Source organism: Prionailurus bengalensis, chromosome D1, assembly GCF_016509475.1.
Source record: "Prionailurus bengalensis isolate Pbe53 chromosome D1, Fcat_Pben_1.1_paternal_pri, whole genome shotgun sequence".
NCBI classification, from domain to species: Eukaryota; Metazoa; Chordata; class Mammalia; order Carnivora; family Felidae; genus Prionailurus; species Prionailurus bengalensis.
This window is the reverse complement of record NC_057346.1, coordinates 66859185-66883181: the sequence shown is the minus strand read 5'-3', so window position 1 is coordinate 66883181 and position 23997 is coordinate 66859185. Positions and strand designations below refer to the sequence as shown.

Below are 23997 nucleotides of genomic sequence, written 5' to 3'. Positions count from 1 at the left end.
AAAAAAAATTTTAGCTCATACATATGTATGTATATCTGCATATACTTATATCGAGATACAGATGCATATCTGCATATTTATTAGCCACGAAAATATACTTACACATAATCACGAAAAAATCAGCATAAACATCAGGAATCTTAGGAAGTGTACATACAAAAAAGAAATAAGGCTTATTCGGGCTGTGTTTTTCCATTGTCTTGTTCAGCTTCCATAGAAATCTGTGCCCCTGGCAAAATAGATCCCTATTGATAAAGAAAGCTACAGGAAGGTAGAAAAGTGAACAAAAGAAAGCTGTGGCCCTACATATGGAGACAAGGGAAGGCCAAGATTGTTTTCTAAGTTAATTTTTTTTTAACTTTGCAAGGTTAGACACACATGTCCTAAGACATGTCAGAAATTTCAAAATATTAGAAGCCCTAATCAACTTTATTCTTACTTTGGTTTTTTTAAATGTTTATTTATTTTGAGAGAGAGAGAGAGAGAGCAGGGGAGGAGCAGAGAGAGAGAGAGAGAGAGAGAGAGAATCCCAAGCAGGCTCTGCACTGTCAGTCTAGAGTCCAACCTCACGAACCATGAAATAATGACCTGAGCCAAAATGAAGACTCAGACACTTAATTGACTGAGCTGCCCAGGTGCCCCTTTTCTTACTTTTTTTTTTTTAAATTTTTTTTTTTAACGTGTGTTTATTTTTGAGACAGAGAGAGACAGAGCATGAACGGGGAAGGGGCAGAGAGAGAGGGAGACACAGAATCGGAAGCAGGCTCTAGGCTCTGAGCCATCAGCCCAGAGCCCGACGCGGGGCTCGAACTCCCGGATCGTGAGATCGTGACCTGAGCTGAAGTCGGATGCTCAACCGACTGAGCCACCCAGGCACCCCTATCTTACTTTTAAGTGATTGTGCTACAGAGCTTCACTATGCTCAGGTCCTATAAATTGTAAAGATAGTCTCTACCTCTAAAAGCAGCACTTCCTTGGGTTTGTTTTTGCAATTCACACATTACAAAATAGATTTCATTACTACTGATAGGTTTGTGGGAAATAAAAGTATTTGTTAATTCAGAAATCCCCTCAAAGTTTAGCCCAGTGCTCCAGTCAGCACTGGGCAATAGAGACAGACCTTCAGTTGAACTGTGGAGCAGAGGCTGTGAGCAGGATCCCACATGCTCGGTTTTCAAGATGCCAATGACTGCGTCATCTCTTCTATGGCAAGCTGGCTTTGCTAGCTCCCCTCCCACTGCCAGGACTGCTGCAATCACTTAGTCACAACCTTTAGGGGAGAGGGCATGAAACTGCTGGGTATAGTGCTCAATTGTTAAGTATGCACATGTGTCTTCTGATACAGCAGATAACTTTATATCCAGAAAATAGTTGGAACACTTTTCAACAGTAATCCAGGGTTGCCTGTACAGCCTCTTTGGCACCAGTGTCTTTCCCAGAGCACAGACTTTCCACACTTCAGCACAGCACTTATTCATGACCTGAATCACTTTCCAAGGTTTGTCTTCTCAGTTCTCACCTCTGCCATTGCCTTTGCACATCAGTCCTCAGTTTAGCTGTATGATCATGTATATATGAGTAAGAAAGACTGAGTCCTTGGGACTCATGCTCCTTTTTCTCCCTTCCTCCCTTCCCTCCCCCTACACGCCACCCATCTTCCTCCTTCCTTCTTTCTTTTTCTTTCTTTCTGCCTTCATGACTTTATTTACTTTCTTTCTCTCTTTCTTTCTTGCTATCATTCTATTTGTCTCTCTCCTTTTCTCTCTTTCTTTTATCAGTAAAGTATTATATTTTAAAAACGATTCCACTGGGGCACCTGGATGGCTTAGTTGGTTAAGCATCATGATCTTATAGTTTGTGAGTTCGAGCCCCGCTTTGGGCTCTCTGCTGTCAGCATGGAGCCTGATTCAGATCCTCTATTTCCCTCTCTGTCCCTCCTCCACTTGCTCACTCTCTCTCTCTCTCTCTCTCAAACTCTCAAAATAAATAAACTTTAATATATATATATGCATACATACATATATACATAATTCCACCATCCTGGCACAGTAGTAATTAGGACTTTTGTATATTCCATTCAAGTTTTTCTTTTTATTTATTGAATTGTATCTATAGAGTGTAGTCCTTACCTGTCTCACATGTGCCACATTCTGGATAGCCTAGTGCCGTCTAGTTGCAACCTGATACTTTCTTCTCCCCACAAAGGACACATATAGAAACGCAAGGAAGTAGAGAGTGGCTTATTCTAAATAAACTTGAATTGCCCTTATTTACCTTTTTCAGTTTATATACTTTAATACCTTATACTTAGTAACAAGTTCATTATGACCTAATGTGTGTCAACACTATGGTTGATAGTTTCTGGTTTATAAGATAAGCATACCTACCTCATGTATAGTTGAGAAATTGAAAGGAACCTGGTTCTCCTGGAAAGTAAGCTATCTATTATAAGTTTTTAAAAAAACTAATAGAAAAGCACTCTCTCTCTCTAAGATAAATAAACATTAAAAAATAAGAAAAATAATACAATAGAGTTATTTGGGCAGAATGTGAAGAAAGTGCAAAGAGTCTGAGAAAACTAACTCATTTTTTGGCATGAGAAGGTTGAGAGTTTTTAAATCCTCAGAACTAAGCAACAAGATTACCAAAACAAAATAGATCAAAGGGCCATCAATTTAGCATTTATAAATTACAAATGCAACCACACATGGAATAAATTCCATATGGATTAAAGATATAAATGATAAAAGTATTCAAATAAATATATATTGATACATGTGCCATATTGTGTGAAAAAAAATATTGTCCCAAAGCTAAAAGTCAGAAAGCCTTTCAGATTTTACTACATATAAAATTTTGTATATTCACTTTAAAAGAGTACTACAATGTTAATAGTGTTAGGGCAGTGAGATGATGATTTTTATTGCCTTCTCAATGTTTATCTCTACTTTTTTCACTTTTACAATGACTATGTTTTACTTACATAATAAGAAACAAATATGTGTATGTCCACAAACTTTAATTTGTAGAGTTCTGAAACCTCAACAGTATATTACCTTTTCATTACAGTGTATATCTTGGAAGACTTAGTTTTGGATTAATCATGCTGTCCACGTGTCATTGGTTCCTCTTTAGACTCCAGGTTCATGGCCTTATAATTGGCTTATATTTGGTGTTATAAGTTCCAGCAGGTTCCAGCCTACCAGTAGTCTCTCCAAATTCTCAGAATGACAGCAAGCCAAGTCAAACCACAAGACCTTACTGAATGGCTCTTTCCAGTAACACTGACACATTAGCCACAGGATTGACTTTCTTGACCTCTGCAACCTCTATAGCAACTTGGCCTCAACTAACTGTACATCATCAAGTATTGACATTAAAAACAGTGCTCTTTTACCTATAGCACTTCATATGCCTAATTCTATGCATCTTCACCCACAGAACTTCAAGTTAGAATTTGCTTTAAATTGTGAGTTTGTTCCTGTTGAATTTCATGACATCCGACAAGTAAAAGCCAGTTTTAAAAAATTGATGAGGGCTTGTGTTCCAAGCACCATCCCTACTGACTCAGAAGTGACCTTCCTGAAAGCCCTGGGAGATTCTGAGTGGTTCCCACAGGTAATGTCTAGAGCAGTGTGTCTTATAACTCAAGGCAAGAGGTTCAAGTGGATATACAGAATTGGTATTTGAGAAAAAAGTATTGTGTTCCCCTATTACCTGACATTCTCTCCTTATTGTACACACTCCATAAAGGTTTTTCAGTTCCAGGAAATATGTGATATAGAAGATGAGGGGATAGAATTCTTCATCCCTGGGTTTTCAATCTCTTCTAATTGAAAACTTAATCTTCACAGGATGCTAAGGAGGAGATCTTTATTGTTAGATGGAAACTTTTTGATATGCAGCAAATTTAATCAAATATTTATAGGACTTCTGCTCTTTTGTCAGCAGAGTAAGGATCCAGGGACACAATTTGATTTCTAGATGATTCCAAGAGCCTTTCCCTACTTTCCCTACTTTCTCACCTTCCATGTGCCTTTTCCTTGTCTGTAGATTTTAGATTCACCCTCAAACCATCCACCAGAGTCATATTGGATGCCCCAAAGCCTACCTAAAGTTTAGGAAAAAAAACACATATCCCTTCTTCAGCTAAGTCAAACTTGGGATGTTTTTAATTAAACTCTTATTGAGAAATTAAGGAGAAATAGGTATCCCAGCACACATAACCCACATTTCTTCCAAACCACATAAGAAAGGTATTTATGACATGCATGTTTTAGACACTGACGCAGACATTTGGCCAAAGCATCTCTGCAATATACCCTTCAGCCTTGTTTTTAAACCATTGATGCTATACCCATTATTCCTTTGCCCCCTGTAGGAGTTCCCAGCCCCTCTGATCTCTGTTCCCATCTGCCTCCAAGCCTCCTGCCTCTCTTAGGAAGGAAAAAGAGTTGTTTTCCATAAGCCAAGAAATGATGGGAGTACCCAGGGCAGTGACTATTCTCAAGATACTTAAGCTATTAAAAAAAAAAAAAAAACAGCCATATATACAATTAGCTGTAAATCTAGATACTTTGAGTACTCATGGAAGGAGCTGATCAAAACTCCCTTCTGTCCCTAAGCTATGAGCACCAGCCCCAAACTTCCCACCACTCAACCTATCTATCTGTGCTTCTGGTACATTCTTTGTTCTGCTTCTTACTCCAAAGTAGATTCATACCAGAAGTTCGTGACTAAAAACAGTGGAAAATACTGCCCCACTTGGGATATTGGCATTTTAAAAGTTAACTTAGAGCAAATGCTAAGCCCAAGAGAATTCAGGCTATGTTACAGGAACAGTGAGGAGCTTCCCATTGCTGGAGAGGACATGTGCCTTGTTCCTGGGTTTAAAATAGCCTAGCTCTGTTTAAAATATGGGGGAGTTAATTTTGTTTTGTGTTAGTTGAAAGTTGGATTCATCTACAAATTACATCAAGTGATACTTAAAATATAGTTTTAAACTACAATATACATTTGGTTTTGAATCTCTATGCTCTATTCACAGCATAATTGTTCATTAGGGACTTTGAGTCAGTTGGCTTGGCTTAAAAAGCTGAGCACAAATCTGAGTCTTCTTCCCATTTAATACACAGTACAAACAAGAGTGTCTTTCTTAAAATACAAAATTCGTTTATCATAAAATTCAACCCTGTAAAGTGTACAGTTCAGTGCTTTTTAGTATATTCACAGAGTTGTGCAACCATCCTCACTATCTAATTGCAGAAAAATTAAGAGTATCTGAAATAGAACTGACTACATCATAGAAAAACAAATTTTACATCCAGTAACTGTTTTGGTAGGGCCACTTATAGAATCTCTCTTTTCCACTCTATGGAATTATATAACTCTTCTACTTTGAGTAGATCATGTAAGGTCAGTTTATTTCATGATATATCATTTGAACACATTATTTTTAAATGTGTCTGCTTTTAAATTATGTTATTGTTTCATCTTGATTTTGACAAAGAACTTAAAGCATTTAAAACTTACATGGTTCTTTTGTCCAAATACTTTATCCCTAACTTGTTTTTGTTATCTAAGGTTGATAATGAGTCTGTGTGTTCTTGGTGCTCAGAAAGTGCCTGGTCTAATTGTGGCCTCCTTTCTTATCTCTTAGCTTCACAGGATAATGCAGCTGGCTGTGGTTATATCAGAAGTACTTGAGAATGGTTCCTCAGTTTTGGTCTGTTTGGAGGAAGGCTGGGACATCACTGCACAAGTAAACTCTTAAAATATATTTTCAGATACTTAGTTTTATATTTGTATCAAAATTCGGTTGTTTTTAAGTTCTGCAGATGAATCTTTTGTATAATGACTAATGTAATTATGGACAGAGAAAGCCCTGTGTTAAAAACACCTAGTATCCATGAGAAAGCTCTGAGTCCTGAGCTTCCCAGCACAACATAGCCTGTAGCTCCGGCTCAGGGCATCAGGCTCCCACATGAGAGATACACCATGTGAGCATACAAATGGAGCACTTGATCAGAGGGTAGGACATGGATCATCCTTCCTGGTTTTATCAGCCCTTTCCCTGGCTTTCAATAAGCCCCTCCTTTACCCACTCCACATGAAAAGGAAAAGTATAAATATAAACTACAGTAAGACATTAATCTATACCTGTCAAAAAGTAGATGTAGGTTTGAACTGATACTCTGGCCTTATTAATTAACCTAGGAGAGGGCTGCAGTCAGCAAACTGGCCAGCTAAAGATTAAAATCGTAATTTCTGAAAGAGAACATGTAGCCAAAATGAATCTGAGTTTTAGTTTTTGCTGGAAAGTTTGCAGAATTAATTTGATTGGCTGTCGTGGAGCAGTTAGTGAACAAATTTGCTGTTGAGGTGACTTTGCTTGTCTTACTAACAAAATTTTTTCAGGACTGAAAGTAATGAAGTATCCATCCTGCTTGTGCCCTAGGTGACATCCTTGGTTCAGTTACTCAGTGATCCCTTTTATAGGACACTTGAAGGCTTCCGGATGTTGGTGGAAAAAGAGTGGCTCTCTTTTGGTCATAAATTTAGTCAGCGGAGCAGCTTGACTCTCAACTGTCAGGGTAGTGGTTTTACTCCCATATTCCTGCAGTTCTTAGACTGTGTACACCAGGTAAGTAGAGCAAGCTTAAATTGACTTGATATGAAGGAAAGAAAAGAACTAGCATTTATCGAGCCATTGCAGTGCTGTGCCAGGTATCCTCATGTCATGACTCTGATGGACCTGCTGAAATCTTAGCAGTGGATTGCTGGTAATAGAGAAGAAGAGAACTAGTTGGTTTCTGAAATTAGGATAACTGAGTTGGCTATTAGGCTGGCCCCCATGTGAAGTGGCCAGCACTCTAAATTATCATCTCCCAAGAAGAGGAGCAAACTTGGGTTTGTTGTCCAGAAAGGTTTGACCTATGGTAGAACAGCAAAAATCTCTAGGTAATGGCAGAGCCTGAAATGCAACAGATGGTCTTCCCAGTTTGAGAGGACTTTAGCTTGTGCCTAGGAATATAGAAGGTAAGGCCTAACCCCTAGAGAAAGAATCCGGGCCCAATCAGGCAAGCCTATGAGGTTGAGAACCCTGGCTCGGTTCTACTCAGTGACCTACTCAGGGCTAATCAAAGGACCAGACAGAAACACAGGTATATAATCCAGTCCAACCCAGCAGGAGCAGGGGAGCGGGGGAGGTGTGAATGCTTTAGGCTCCCTCCTGCCTTCATCTCATGCACATAAGATATAAACTCCCTAATGGGGCCTTAATCAGGATTGGGTTTGAGAATTGCCTAGCACTGGCTTTGCTAAATTGGCCTAGGAAAAGCAGGACTGACATTTCCAGCTTTGTTTCATCTGCACCACAAAATGAATGGGTTCTGGCATATCAAACATATGTGTCAGAACAGTGAGCTTCCTTGGAATGATTGGCCTCAGGTACCTATTGGAAGGAAAGGTGGAAATGTTTTTAGGAGCCAAAACTGGAACTAAGTCTTCTATTTTTTTTTTTTTTTAGTTTGTATTCATTTATTATTTTTTCTTAATTTGAAATTTATTGTCAAATTGGTTTCCATACAACACCCAGTCCTCATCCCAACAGGTGCCCTCCTCAATGCCCATCACCCACCCTCCCCTTCCTCCCCCCCCCATCAACTGTCAGTTTTTAAGAGGCCAAGTTGGTATATGGGTTTTGTTTTGGTTTGTTTTTTTAGTCTATTAATAATTTGATCAGCTCTTTTAATTCACTACGTAATTTTTCATTTATTTAAAATGTATAGTTCAATAGTTTTTAGTATATTCACGGATTTGTGTAATTGCCACAATCAATTCTAGAACATTTTATCACTCCAAAAAAAACTCCATACCCATTACCTGCAACTTTCCATCCCCCTGATCCTACCCCCCACATACACACTCTGGTGGTTGTTTTTGATTGCTCTAATCGGCTTCTTAAAGAAAAGATCTATTGAATAATTTCAATTAATTCTGTCCAAGCAGCATCTGGAGAAGCTGGTGACCAGGTTGAGCTTACATTTTAAATCTTTGCAGCAAATGATATATTTGTTTACTATTTTAATATTAGTCTTTTCATTTCATACTCCTTTTGGCAGATAGATGAGGAAGACATTTGGAGCCCCATTGTCTCTGAAACAGAAAGCTTAACTGAGACCAAGGGAGGGAGCAAGCATCTTTTTTTCTCACATCTAGATAGGTGAAAGCATATGAGTTCTTCATGAAAGCACTTCTTATGATCTTGCTTATTGCCTTCTTATATCACTTAGCAAATGCACTAGGCTGTATACCTTCAGCTTATGCAGTGATGTATGTCAATTATTTCTCAGTATAACTGACAGAGGTATGGGGAGGCAGGTAAGAGCAACTACACATTATATGATTTAATTTATAGAAAATTCTACAAAAGGCAAAACTGCAGTGACAGAAAACAGATCAGTGGTTTCTTGGGACCAGTGGTCAAGAACGATGGAAGGGCATAAGCAAACTTTTTAGGATGTGGGAACTATTCTGTCTTATTTGTGGTGGTGACTACACAGATGTGTACAGTGACCAAAATTAATCGATCAGCCTATATGCTGAAAATATGGAAATTTTGTTATATGTAAATTATATTTCAATGAACCTAAGAAACAAAATTTTAATTAGGAAGTCCAACATCTCAGTTAACTGGAGTTCCAGAAAAAGAAAACAGCAGCTATATGGTTTCTCCATAGAAAAATTTGTCTGTCTGGTACCCAGAGAATACTTATAAGCCTGACTGCCTGATTTTTAGAAATAGGCAAGAAATGGGTCCAGGGAGATCCCTTTTGAGTGTGCAGATTTTTTCTTTTTCCATGTTATTTTCAACTTCAAGCCTTGTCACCAACCCAGTTGTGCCTGCTGTTCCCAAGCCCAGAGCTCATCAAGTTTGGTTTTTCCAGAGGACAAACCTCTAATCTCTTGCTTTCAAGGAGACAATCACATGACTGCCTGGGGTAGGAAAGGACCCTGGAGATCTCACCACCTCCTCTGTAAACTTACATCTAGTCCTCATTTTGGGCTCTCATCTCACCCCTATATATGTTACTCAGCACTTGGGGGCCTCTGAGCCCTGAGCCTTTCTGGATTTACAGGGCAAGCTGTTGCCTTCTCAAATCATTGTCATCCTACAGGCATCCCAGTGTAGCTTCTCATCTGTCATTTACTGCTGTCCTTCCTTCTGTTTTCATCATTCACAAATGTGCTGAATTTTCTTGACCTGCTACTGTCTCCCCTCTCATTCTCCCTACCTCCTTTTAGTTTTTTACCTTTTAAAACTTCCTTTCCTTTAATTAAGGGAGAGTTGCAGGGGGCTGAGTTTGTATGGCTGTATTTGCTTAAGTTAAATGCACTATTACATATGTTAAATATCCATGTTTAACTTGCAGAACTCTGCATACCTAAACATTAGAGTCAGCTAAAGAATCCACTCACAATCAGTAAGAAATGAGAGGTTCTCATGGAAGACATACTGTCCTTGAAAATGAAAACATTATTGTATCCCAAGTATAGTAATAATTACTTGAAATGTAATGCTTATATTTTATTGTTGGTGGTGTGTAGGAGTGTGAATAGTCTAGAATGTTTGAAAGTAACCTGTATTTTGTGAGTACCTCTTAAGTGATGTAAACAAAGTAACTTAACATAAACTAAAATGAAGTAGGAATTATATTCCTGTTGTCTTCAGAATACATTATAATAGATGCTAAAACTATGTAATGTTAAGTTATATAAAACAACTTGAGGTGTATTTCTAGCAACTTCTCATTTTAAATAATGAGTCAAAATTCAAATGTTCTATATAAATTGAACTTTGATGAAAGTTCACTTATTTGTAGGTGAATGCTTCACAAACTGTAGAAAATAGTATTGTTCAGGGTCTAAAGACCCCTTTAGTATTCATTCAAATCTGGTTGTATCATGTTAAGATGTTTTTAATTAAAATATGAATTTTTAAAAATTTTCCTGAACTCTCATTTGCCTTAGTACCCTCACACATAATATCCTGAGTGCAGGCAAGTCATGGCAAAGCGAGCATATGACCTTAATTGCAGTATTTAAAGGATGCTTGACTATGATAGGTATCAGCTTTGGTGAAGCAAATTACTTTGTGCTGAAAAGGGATTGTTTATTCATTCAAAAACAGAAGACTAAGAAGACTATAGTTAACAAATAGTGCTCTGACTCTTGCTGACTTAATTATAAGGTAGTGTTTCATCATCTCCTACATACTAGTTTTAGGCATTAGAAAACGCCTTCTTTGAATACCTTTCAAGTGAACACTAGTGCTTTACATGACTCTGGCTTTTGCCAGACAATTCGAATTACTGCTGTCCTCAGTCTCTCGGGGACACAAAACAGAGCCAGGCCCAACAACATTTAAAAGAAAAAAAAAGTGCAAAATTGTGCAGCAGCAAGCGAAACTCCCAGGTGGAATGTGTTCACTGCTTATTAACCATTTCTAACATGCTGAATGCCAAAAGGCAGTCTATGGAAATTTGCCTAGACTTGTCCATTAGTACTAATAGAGTTACAAAGAAAACAGATGAAGTACTGATCTTAAATTAGAACTGCCTCATCATATAAAAAGCCATTGTTTATGCCAGTATATCCAGGTGTCAGATGAATTAAAATGCTAGATCACTGTTTCATAATAGCAACATCTGGCAAATTTTTTGTTGCTTCTAAAAGAAATTGGCTTAGTTCAAATGATATCATTACAGGATGCTTCCTTTTCTTAAAATAGTTGAACCAAATTCAAAAAGAAATACATCCAAAATATAAAAATGAAATTTTTACCTAAAATTTATTTTTAAAATACAATACCAAAGGAACAAGCCTGTATGATATAAATGAAAACATGGAGTATAGGAAAGCATCTTCTCTACTTCAACATTAGAGTAAATCTTTGAGAACTTAGAACTTATTGTTTGAGGACCTGTTGTTTGAGAAAAACAAATACTAGTTATAACTTTGCTTTTGAAGTTTATTCAAATCGTAAATTGACTCACTCTGGTCTGGCTGTAAGAGATGGTTGTCCTCACAGTTACCATATGCCAGCACTATGCCAAGTCCTGTTCCAAAGAGAAAAACTATTTGCCTTTTGAAGATATGAACTTTCCTTGTGAGCACATGTGTAAGGAGCTAGGCTGCCCTCAAACAGTTTCATGACTATAAAATTTATCCATTAATATTGACAAAATGACTGCAGTTAGTGGATTAATGGCATATTCAAAGTTTCTGGTGTCTGCCTACTCCTCATTCATCTGAAAACTGGCAGAAACTGACACAATCCAAGCTGTTTTATAACAAGCCAATTTTGTATTAAAGTTGTTAATATTTTGAACCCATAAACTGAGTTTACATATCAGTCTTACTAATTTTTGATCTTTAACAAATTTTTCAACCTCTCTGTGCTTTGGTTTCTAGATAGATACATGGATAGACATAGCTATCAGATGGATTACAAATCATTTTTTTTAATGTTTATTTATTTTTGAGAGAGAGAGACAGAGAGAGACAGAGCATAAGTGGGGGAGGGGCAGAGAGAGAGGGAGACAAAGAATCTGAAGCAGGCTCCAGTCTCTGAGTTGTCAACACAGAGCCCAATGCAGGACTCGAACCCACAAACTGTGAGATCATGACCTGAGCCGGTCAGACGTTTAACTGACTGAGCCACCCAGGCACCCCAGAAGGATTATAAAGCTTACGTAAAATCATTTGTACAGTAGAAACTGCACAGTTAATGTTTGTTAAATCTTAATCTTGAAATAACAAAAACTAACATCAGTTGCTTGTTTTTCTAGGGTGTATCTACCATACCCACAGTTTTTCCAATGTTGACACCATCCTATATAGGGTCTCTTGTAGCTTAACATTTCTAAATCTTGAAAGTAAAATGCAGTGTTGACCTACTATATTTTATTCCCAAAATGTTGATCTTTCCTGGGATTTGAGTCATAGCTTATTTTATGGGCCTTTAAATATTATAAAGTACTTAATGGCACATGGGCAAAATATAAGACCCTATAAATTCATGTTTCTCCAAATTCCATTTCAGATTCTCTTCTTATAAATGAGTGAAATTGGCAAGTTTCACTCCGTAATGGAAAACAAAACTAAAATACCTCACATAGCTTTGTCTTTTAAATCTGTATATTTTTGTCTTTCATCAAGATAAATACAAAATTATTTTGGACAACAGAATCCAGATGATGCCTGACAAAGGCCTAAACTCTACTCATCAGCATATTTGGGGAAATGCTCATATAGAATTAATTTATAGACTGAGATGCCTATCATTTCCAATTCTGCATATTATAATAAGGCTAAATTCATTTGAAGCAGATTTGCCTTTAGGCTCCAAAAATCTTGTGGACAACAGGAAAGAATAAAATACTGAATCCAAATGCTGTTCTTTGAAAAGATCAATAGAATTGATAAACTTCTAGCGAGACTGATCAAAGAAAGACACAAAATATCAATATTAGAAATGAGAGGGGCACCTCGGTGGCTCAGTTGGTTGAGCGTCCAACTTTGGCTCAGGTCATGATCCCGCAGTCCATGAGTTCAAGCCCTGTGTTGGGCTCTGTGCTGACAGCTCAGAGCCTGGAGCCTGCTTTGGATTCTGTGTACCCCGCCCCTGCTCCTCCCCCCACTCATGCTCTCACTCTCTAAAAAATAAATAAATGTTAAAAAAAATTTTTTTTAAAGAAATGAGAAAGATGACATCACTACAGAGTCTACAGATATGAAAAGCACGGTAAAGGAATATTATGAACATTTTTACACCAATAAAATAAACAGTTTAGATTAAATGGACAGATTCCTTGAAAGACACAAACTCCCACACTCACTCAAGGAGGAATACATAATTTGAAGAAGTCTATGTCTGTTAAGAAAATTGAAATTGTAGTTAAAAATCTTTCCACACTGCAAACTTCAGACCCAGGTGTATTCCCTGGTCAGTTCTACCAAGTATTTAAGGAAGAAATAATAGAAATTCTACAAAAACTCTTCCAGAAAATTGAAACAAAGGTAATACTTCTCAACTCAGTCTATGAGACCAGCATTACCCTGGCCTGACAAAGCCAACAAAAGAAAACTATAGACCAGTATCTGTGGTGATCACACATTTGATGATCACACATGCAAATTTTCTAAACAAAATTTTAGCACATCTAATCCAACAAAATATTTAAAGATAATAGGGGCACCTGGGTGGCTCAGTTGGTTAAGTGTCCGACTTCGGCTTAGGTCACGATCTCACTGCAAGTTTCCAGCCTCACATCAGGCTCTGTGCTGACAGCTTGGAGCCTGGAGCCTGCTTCAGATTCTGTCTCCATCTCTCTGACCCTCCCCTGCTCGTTCTCTGTCTCTGTCTCTCTTTCTCAAATATAAAAAAATAAAACATAAAAAAAAATTTTAATAAATAAAAGATAATATACCATGGCCAGGTGGCACTTACCCCAGGAATGCACAGTTGGTTTCACATTTGAAATCAATCACTATAATTCACCATATTAAGAAACTAAAAAAGAAAAACCATATGGTCAAAACCAATACACTCAAACAACCATTTGACAAAATATAACCCATTTCTGTAAAAATGTTCAGGAAACTAGGAATAGAAGAGAACTTTCTCAAACTATAAATAGTATTTTTTTGAAACCTACAGCTAACATCATATTTACTAGTGAAAGACTAAATGTTTTTCCCCTAAGATCAGTAATAAGATGTGGATGTCTGCTTTACCACTTCTATTCAACATTGTACTAAATAAAGATCCTAGCCATGCAATAAGGCAAGAAAATAATAATAATAATAATAAAGACATCCACATTAGAAAAGTGAAATTATCTTTTTTCACAAACAACAGTTGTTTATGGAATCTACAAAAAAAAAAAGAAAAAGCTAGTAGAATAAGTGAATCTGGCAAGGCTACAGAACACATTATCAATATACAAAACTCACTAGTATTTCCACAGATAACAATGAATCATTGGAAAATTGAAATGTAAAAATTATTACCTTTACAATAGTATCAAAGAACGTAAAAGAAATCTAACAAAATATATTAAAGACCTAGACACTGAAAACTACAAAACCTTACTGAGAGAAATTAAAGGCCTAACCAAAGCAAGAGATACCTCTTGCTCAGAAGACTCAATATTGTTGAAATGTCAATCTCCACAAATTGATCTAAAGATTCAGTGCAATCATAATCAAACTCCCAGAAGGCTATTTTGTAGAAATTGGCAAGCTCATTCTAAAATCCGTATGGAAATGCAAAGAATCTAGAATAGCCAAAACAAATTTGAAAAAGAACAAAATTGGAAGACTTGAACTATCTGATTTTATTATAAAGCTACTGTAATCAAGACTGTGTGATAATTGATGTAAAGATAGATAGGTCAATGGAAAGGAAGAGAGTCCAGAAATAGTCCCACACATATATGATATGCAGACAACTGATTTTCAATGAAGGTGCAAAGCAATCGGTAGAGAAAGGATAGTTTTTTTTCAGCCAACAGTGCCAGACAATTGGATTCCCATATGCAAAAAAAAAAAAAAAAAAAAAAATTTAACTTTGATCCAAACCTAGTAACAGTATAAAAATTAATTCAAAAGGGGTCATAGACCTAAATGTAAGACCCAATATTATACAATTTCTAAAAGAAAATATAGGAAGAATTTTTGTGTCCTTGGGTTAGGCAAGGTATCTTAACATTCAACACCAAAAGCATGATTTATAAAAGAACAAATTGAAAGGTTAGACCTAGTTAAAATTTAAAATTTTGTTCTTCAAAAATTACTGTTAATAAAATGAAAAGACAAATCAGAGAGAGAGAAAATATTTGCACATTATGTATCTGCTTAAAGGACTTATGTCCAGAATAATTCAAAAATTCTTCAAACTCAGTAATAAGAAAACAACCAACCTATTTTTTTGTGGGCAAAATATTTGTAATGACTTTACCAAGAGGTACAGATGGCAGATAAGCACATGAGAATATACTTGACATCATTTGTCATTAGGAAATGCAAATTAAAATCACAGCGAAATACCACTACATACCTATTTTAATGGATTAAAAATTTTAAACTGACTACCTCAAGCGTAGATGAAGATGTGAAGGAACCAGAACTCTCTAACACTGCTGGAGGGAATACAGAATTGTACCACCATTTGGGAAAATAGTTTGGCCATTTTTTAAAAAGTTAAACATACCTGTACCTACCATGTGATTCGGCATTCCATCCCTAGGCAGTTATGCAAGAGAATGAGAGGTTTTCCCCATACAAAGGCTTATACATAACTATTCATAGCAGCTTTATAGATAACAACCAGAAATCCAGAAGCAACTTAATGCCCATCCACAGCTATGAATGAACAAATGGTGGTATATCCATACAATGGAATACTATCTAACTATAGAAAGAAATTAACTACTGATAACCCAACATGTCTGCATCTCAAAGAATTATGCTTAGTGAAAGAAGGCAGACAAAAAAAGAGTTCATACTTATGATTCCATTTATATAAAGCTCTAGTAAATGTAAATTAATCTATAGTGACAAAAAGCAAATCAATGTTTGCTTGAAGAAAGTGTCCAGGAAGAGGCAAAGGGAGCCCAAAGCAGCTTTTAGGAGTTATGAATGATATATTCATTATCTTAATTGTGCTGATGATTTCAGGGTGTATAGATATGTCAAAACTTATCAAATTGTACACTTTAAATATGTGCAGCTTATTGTACATCAATTATACCTCATTAAAGCTGTTAAAAAAAAGTCTCCTGGCTAACAAACCTCTAATCTCTCACTTATTCCCCATATCTTAAGTCCTTAGATGAGATCTCTTTGGCCTAACCCTGTTTCTTCTACTAAAACAATACTTAACAGAGAGAAGGAAGCACATGGATTGTGCTTTTTGGAGACCACTGTAGAATTTTACAGTGGAAGAGTCTAGATGTCACATTGACAAGGAGGGGAAAAAGCCAGTGAACTGGGCAAACTGAGTCTCTGGAAGATAGGACTAAATAGAGAAAGTATAATTTTTCTTTTTTACTGGAAATCTAAGCACCAGATTTTGCCATGTGAATATAATCAAGTCTTCATTTCTTATTATGGTAAAAAGACATTTTAGAAGAGAGAATTGAGAGCCCAGAAATAAACCCACACATATATGGACAATTAATTTACAACAAAGCAGCCAAGAACATAAAGTGGAGAGAGGACAGTTTTCAACAAATGGAAAAACTGGACAACTACATGCAAAAGAATGACACCAGACCACTGTCTTACACCATACACAAAAATTAACTCAAAATGGATTAAAGACTTGAATGTAAGGACTGAAACTATAAAATTCCTAGAAGAAAACATGGGCAGTACGCTCCTTGACATCAGTCTTAGCGATGTATTTATGGATCTGACTCCAAAGGCAAGGGAAGCAAAAGCAAAAATAAACACATGGGACTACACTGAACCAAAAAGCTTCCACACAATGAAGCAAACCATCAAAATGAAACAACAGACTACTGAATGGGAGATGATATTTGCAAATTATATATCTGATAAGGGGTTAATATCCACAATATATAAAGAACTCCTATAACTCAATGATTAAAAAACAAAACAAAACAAAACATGGACAGAGGATCTAAATAGACATTTTTCCTGTGTTTCTTAATGTCAGGTTCCAGATGTGGTTATCTAAGTATTAATCAATCCAGCATTCAGGTCAATCTGAATCTTTTTTTCCATTGAAGAAATCCTCACATGCTTATTTCTTAAACTGTTGCTAAAGAGGAAAAGAAAAAGAGAAAAAAAAGTTGTTCTACCTCTTCTTTTCTACTTCCAGTAAACCTGATAATTAACCTCAGTTTGGGGGCAGATTGTTTTTCAACCCCAAGCAGTTAGCAACTGCAGGTGCCCTTGTGGCACATACAGGCACAAGCATAGTGCCCCAAGCACCCTCACGATGATGCTATCTAAGCACCAATTCCAGTTCAAGCAGGGTGAGTGCCAGGGTCCTTGAGAAGTGTCTAACCTTTCTAACATAATTGTAGGGTCTGGGATTTGTGGTGAGGCCAGTCACTCAGTACAGTGGGCTGTGAAAGTATTTTTCCACTTGTAGAGTTTTGCTTCTAGTCCTAGCATATGATCTCCCTGAAATGCCTGTAAGTTCAACGTAAGGTCATATTCATTATCATTTTCATCCTACTTTACCTCATAAGTGGGTCTTCAAAATTACATACTTAAGCATATTAAGTATCAGAATAATCAAGGAAAGAGACATGTATGAGGCAAGTGGTTTCTATGGAAAATAGTTATTAAGAGAAATGTTTTGTTATTTGGCACTTTGTTTAATAAAAAGATTTTTTAAAGTTTTTAGAATCTATTATGGACTGGGTCTGTAGAAATAGCCCTGAACTCTTCTTCCCCTGTGAGTAACAAAGTGTATTCCAATGTCTATTGGGGCAAAGTTGTTCTTGGAGCTCACTCTCCCTGAGCACATTGAATATTTCTCCTCCCTGAGACTCAAATGGAAGGGAACCAAGTTCTATCTCGGGCTTGTCCCCTGCTTCTGTCCTACCATCCACAACCTGAGTCACCCCCTCTCTGTCATGTGCACGATGGCTATTGGGGTGGTGCTATTGGTTCTGAACCAGAAGCTCAGACTAAAGAGCTTGCAGTTCTAAAACCTTAGAATAGGGCACACTACCTAGCTATTCAGAGCCATGTTCCATGGAAAGCTCTCCTGTCTTATGGAGACCTGATGCAACAGGAGGTGGCTCAGATAAGGGAAGCAACTCCACAGTATATAATCCCATTGCGTGAGAGTCACACTCCCTTTTAAAACATTTTCTTAAAATCCATTTTACTTCATATTATGAGGTAAATTTTTAGTTCGTTTAAAAAACCAATAAGAAAATGTTAAGGGGAAAAAACACCTTTAATCACAGAAAACTAGGTTTCTAACCAAATGATAAACTTTAATAAATCAGTGATATCCAGATCGTGACTTTAAATTTTCACTGATCTGTGGTAGCCACCTGGGTAGCTCAGCCAGTTAAGCGTCTGACTTTGGCTTGGGTCATGATCTCACAGTTTGTGGGCTCAAACCCCGCCTTGGGCCCTGTGCTGACAGCTCAGAGCCTGGAGCCTGCTTCGGATTCTGTGTCTCCCTTTCTCTCTGCCCCTCCCCCTCCTTGCTCTCGCTCTCTCTCTCTCTCAAAAATAAATAAACATAAAAATTTTTTAAAAAAATAGATTCTCAGGGGCGCCTGGGTGGCTCAGTCGGTTAAGCGTCTGACTTCAGCTCAGGTCATGATCTCACACTCCATGAGTTCAAGCCCCGCATCAGGCTCTGTGCTGACAGCTCAGAGCTTGGAGCCTGCTTCTGATTCTGTGTCTCCCTCTCTCTCTGCCGCTCCCCTGCTCATGCTCTGTCTCTCTGTGTCTCAAAAATAAATAAAAACATTAAAAAAAATAGATTCTCACTGATCTTTTAGTCCGTAATATCAACATACATGCCTGCTCACTTTGGCTGACCAAGTGTGGGTCTACATTGCCAAATTAAACATGGAGAGAAAAGCTGGCTTCTAGACAGCCTGCCTAAAGTGTTCATTTGAAACAGCTTTTAAGCAAGTATAATTATGATTGGAACTTCTCTCAACCAAACAAAATTCTCTAACGGGCCATGAGAGATTGAGTCATAGAAAGGTGAAACTGCTAGGTTGATTGGAGTATCACGAGGTCATCAGCCTACCTTCTGCCACCATAAGATGGCTCCACAGAGTCTGCATGCAGCTTGTCTAAAGTACACTATAGCTCAGTGACGGTTCCAAGTTCTGCCTTGCTCCCTCCCTCCCATATCATGCTTTCATCCTTATTCCTATGTCCAAGGACCTCACAGTCTAATTTCATGATGACCAATCAGGTTAAATGGCATAAGCCCTTTGATGTCATAAGACACTTGAACGTATCTTTCTTCTACTCATCTGTCCGTCCTCATTTCCAAAGCTGTTCCCTATATCTGGGCCTGTAGTCTCATTCATTCTTGCTTTCCTGGAGCCTTACTCTCTTAGTTTCCAGCTCTTTTGCCACAACTTGTTCTCTCTCTACTGGCTTCTCTTGCATTGTCCTCAGACAGGCACGTCGTATTTCTTCTGTCCAGAAAAGATCTCTTGCTGTCCCCTAAACCACCACCTCCCCTCTCATTCCTTTCACTGCCAAATTGCTTGTTTTATTACCCACTATTACACCACAAACACTTGAAGGGAAAATTATGACTTGTGATAATTTATGTCTATCAAGTATTAGCACAGTATAAAGCAGTGAATAAGGCACAGACTATTGGAATCTAACAAGCCGGATTCAAATTTGGTCTCGCTGGTTGCTGTCTAATGACCTTGGGAAGTTACTTAATCTTACTCATCCTCAGCTTCTTTGTTTCTAAATGGGGGAAGAGGTGGTGGGAATGATAATGCTTATCTTCAGAGGATCTAAATAGATATTTTTCCAAAGAAGACATGCAAGTGGCCAATAGGTATACGAAAAGGTGGTCAGCATCACTAATATCAGGAAAATGCAAATCCAAACCACAACGAGATATCACCTCACACCTATTAAGATGTAGAGAAAAGGGAGCCCTTGTGCATAGTTGGTGGGAATGTAGATTGGTGCAACCACTGTGAAAAAGTGGTTCCTCAAAAAACTAAAAATAGAATGACCTTATGATCTGGCAGTCCCACTTCTGGGTATTTATCCAAGGGAGTGAAATCAGTATCTCAAAGAGATAGCTCTAATCCTGTATTCACTGAAGCATTATTCACTAAATAGCCAACATATGGAAATAGCCTAAGTGTCCATCTACAGATGAATGGATAAAGAAAATGTTATATATATAAACAATGGAATATTATTCAGCCATGAGAAAAAAATAAAAAAGGAAATCTTGCCATTTGCAACAACATAGCTGGACCTTGAGGACATTATGCTAAGTGAAATAAGTCAGAGAAAAATTAATTCAGTATAATCTCATTTATATGTGGAATCTAAAAAAGCCAAACTCATAGAAACAGTAGAATGGTGGTTGCCAGAGGCTGGGGTTTGGGGAAAATGGGGAAATACCAGTTAAAGGGTACAAACTTCCAGTTATAAGAGAAATAAGTTCTGGAAATCCAATGTACAGCATGATGACTATAGTTAACAATGCTGTATTATATACTTGAAAGTTACGAAGAGACTAGATCTTAAATGTTCTCACCAAGGAAGAAGGTAATTTTGTGAGGTGATAAAGGTATTAACTAATCGTATTGTGGTAATCATTTCATAATAAATATGTGTATCAAATCATCACATTTTATACCTTAAATTTAAACATTATGGGGCACTTGGGTGGCTCAGTCGGTTAGGCGTCCAACTTCAGCTCAGGTCATGATCTCACGGTTTATGAGTTCGAGCCCCGCGTCAGGCTCAGAATCTGGAGCCTGCCTTGGATTCTGTGTCTCCCCTCTCTCTGCCCCTCCCATGCTTATGCTCTGTCTCTCTCTGTCTCTCAATAATAAATAAATGTTAAAAAAATTTTTTTTAATTTACACATTATATGTCAGTCATATCTCAATAAAACCAGATAAGAATGATGCCTATCATACAGTGTTGTTATGGAGAGTAAATGAAATTATGATTCTAAAAACCCTTTGCATGGTGTCTGGCACATAGTAGTTGCTCAGAAAGGCTGGTTCCCTTCCCACCTCCACTTACGGTAGGGATTCAGTTGATTGAGTGACCACATGGTCTCCTGCATATATCAGGACATCATTCAGTGGCGTGGCATCCAGTTTTTGTTAAGTTTGGGTCTTACTCTTTTCTTTGCCTTGTGTGTTTCAGGTTCACAACCAGTATCCAACTGAGTTTGAATTCAATCTCTATTACTTGAAGTTCTTGGCTTTCCACTATGTGTCTAATCGCTTTAAAACATTTCTCCTGGATTCAGACTATGAAAGATTAGAGCATGGTATGTGTTTGCATGCCCTTGTTTCATCTTTTTTGATAGTTTTTGTGTGTTTTTTAAAAAAAATTTAATGTTTGTTTTTGAAGGAGAGAGAGAGAGAGAGAGAATGAGCAGGGGAGAGGTAGAGAGAGAGGGACACACAGAATCTGAAGCAGGCTCCAGCTCTGAGCTGTCAGCACAGAGCCTGACACGGGGCTTGAACTCATTAGCCATGCAATCATGACCTGAGCCGAAGTCAGAAGCTTAACCAACGGAGCCACCTAGATGCCCCATTTTTTTGTGTTTTTAATTGAAAACTCCAAAAACATAACTACCCCCAAGTGTGGCAAGGCCATTTTAGGATTTATAAAAGTAGAATAGGTAGGAACGAGTGCCCAGATTCTGAGATTATGTGCTGTACTAGCTCTTAGGGACTGCAAGTGGTCTTCCCTGTAGCACCTTTGAAAGGTGAAATCTGCTTACTATTTTAATATCTCAAAGTGGTATCACCGTTTGAAGAGAAACATTTGACCTAGTTTTTCCATCCCAGGTGCACTCTGGTAGGAAAGGTGCCTGCCCTTGGAGGCACTTTGCATAGCAGTAAAGGCTCTGGAGGAAATAGAACAGGATTAAATTCTAGTATTCCCAGTACCAACTGAGTACTTTGGACATGTTAGGTGCCTCTCTGAGTTTCTTCAGTTTCCTCATCTTTAAAATGAGTACAATAATAGCACCTACCCCTTTGGGCCATGATGATCACATTAGGAAATATTTGTAAATTTCTTAGCACAGTTTATAGTGTATAATAATAACTCATTAAATTTTAGACATCTCCATCAATATTATAATTTTTAAGAGCAGTAATACTTGTAAAGAGTAGATTTTAAAAGTCAGGCGGCCCCTGTGAAAACATTCCCACAGGGATTTTACATTCTGTTGTTATAGGGAGAAGAGAAGGGAGGATGTACAGGATCTTGTTAAGAAGACAACAAAGAAAAAAATCAGCTATTTTCAGTATATGTACCTGGATTTTCATAAAGAAGACTCTTCTAGTAGCTGAAAATATTTACTGATGTTCTCAGTTTACAGTTTACAGTATGTCTTGGGACATACTGCTTTCCAGTGCATGCTGTTAAAATTGTCTAGGGTGATATTTTATACTGTTGGGAAGGGAGACAGCACTGGTTCTTATTTATACTTCTAGAACTTTGTTGACTCAGAATTGTCATTCCACACGTCATAATCAGAAACTTTATAATTTCTTAAGCACCCATGGTTTGGGAAGATATGAAGGAAAGCTGGTTACAAGAGACATTGGAGTCACTTGGAGAACTTTTAAAATATCTGCTTGGACTCATCCTCAGAGATTCTGATTTAATTGGTCTGAGGCAAGACCTAAGCATTGGGGGTTTTTAAAGCCCTTGATTTTTCCAATGTGTGGCCAGGGTTGAAAACTACCACACTGGACTCTGCAGTTAAAAGGTAGACTAGAAACACTAATTAGTCTTGGGGGCCTCTTACAGGATTTTGTGCAGAGTTGGGCTTGAGACCATCTTTTCTGATAAACTGATAAGATGCTTCTTGACTTTTGACTGACTCATTTCATTCAAAGCAAGACAGCACTGCTAAGGAAGGCACCCTTCCTGCCTTTTAAAGAAATAACCTCCTGGGGCTACTGGGTGGCTCAGTCAGTTGAGCATCTGAATCTTGATCTCAGGGTCATGAGTTTAAGCCCAGCATTAGGCTCTGCACTGGGTGTGAAGCCTACTTAAAAAAAAAAAAAAGAAGAAGGAGAGGGAGGGGGAGGAGGGGAGGAGGAGGAGGAGGAGAAGGAAAAGAAGGAGAAGAAGAAGGAGTGCCTGGGTGGCTCAGTCTGTTAAACAACTGACTCTTAATTTTGGCTTGGGTTATGATCTCACAGTTTGTGAGATCGAGCCCTGCATTGGGTGTTGCATTGACTGCAGAGCCTGCTTGGGATTCTCTCTCTCTCTCTCTCTCTCCCTCTCTATCTGCCCCTCCCTTGCTCACACAGTCTCTCTCTCAAAATAAATAATAAAACTTTTGTTTTTAAAGCTTATTTAAAAAAAAAAAGTGAGCTCATGTGAGTGACACATTGACTGTTTGATGGGTGCAAAGATAGGATCAGAAACTCCCTGAAGCACCTCCCCCACCCACTACATTTGGCTTTTGTTAAGTCACCCAAGGATACAGACCACACCCTTCTATCATCCAAAGTCTTCATGACCATGATTTGCAGTATATAAATTACTAAATAAGAAAACACTTTAAATGGCTTCATAATGAACAGCCAACGACTGAAAAAAGAAACATAAAATTATGTTTTTAACTGAACTTCATCACGTAACTCTAAGTCCTTCCCATTTCTCCTGAAAAATATGTAGAATGACTCCTGGCATGGAGCTCTGTGAATCTAGATATAGATGTAGGATATAGATTAGAAGAGAGTCGCTATGTGCTGCTAAATACTTGGGAAAACCTTACCAGATGTTTTCCTTCCATTTGGGTTTGTTTTCATATAGCTGTGAAGTTCATTCCTATCCTTAGCTTTGCGGTCACCACCTAAGGTTTCTACACATACATTGCTGTCCTGAGAGCTGTAAGATATATTTTGCTTTTCATCTGGTACATGCATCATAGTTTTAGGCAAACTGTTGATTTATTTGACTTTTGTTGATTTTTTTTTTTGGGGGGGGGTTGATTTACAGGAACGTTGTTTGATGATAAAGGAGACAAGCATGCCAAAAAAGGAATTTGTATTTGGGAGTGTATTGATAGAATGCACAAGAGGAGTCCCATTTTCTTTAATTATTTATATTCACCAATGGAAATAGAGGTACAGTAAGAAAGCATTTATGTTTCACTTTCTGAGTATCTAGTGTTAAAGTTTTCCTTACTTTTAAGTATATATAAGCTGTTTAAGCTTTTTA

General features: G+C 37.6%; 1 protein-coding gene across 4 annotated transcripts in view; it reads left to right on the top strand.

Moving 5' to 3' along the window:
- Positions 1-23997, top strand: part of SBF2 (SET binding factor 2) — a 505713-nt gene that overhangs the window by 470514 nt on the left and 11202 nt on the right. For 3 of the 4 annotated variants that reach the window (XM_043580629.1, XM_043580627.1, XM_043580626.1), the window contains 5 exons: positions 3442-3618; positions 5660-5761; positions 6458-6643; positions 20947-21073; positions 23776-23903. In XM_043580629.1, the coding sequence (XP_043436564.1) occupies positions 3442-3618; positions 5660-5761; positions 6458-6643; positions 20947-21073; positions 23776-23903 (720 nt within the window). The remainder of the gene's footprint in view (positions 1-3441; positions 3619-5659; positions 5762-6457; positions 6644-20946; positions 21074-23775; positions 23904-23997) is intronic. The other variant, XM_043580628.1, reaches the window with a different exon arrangement.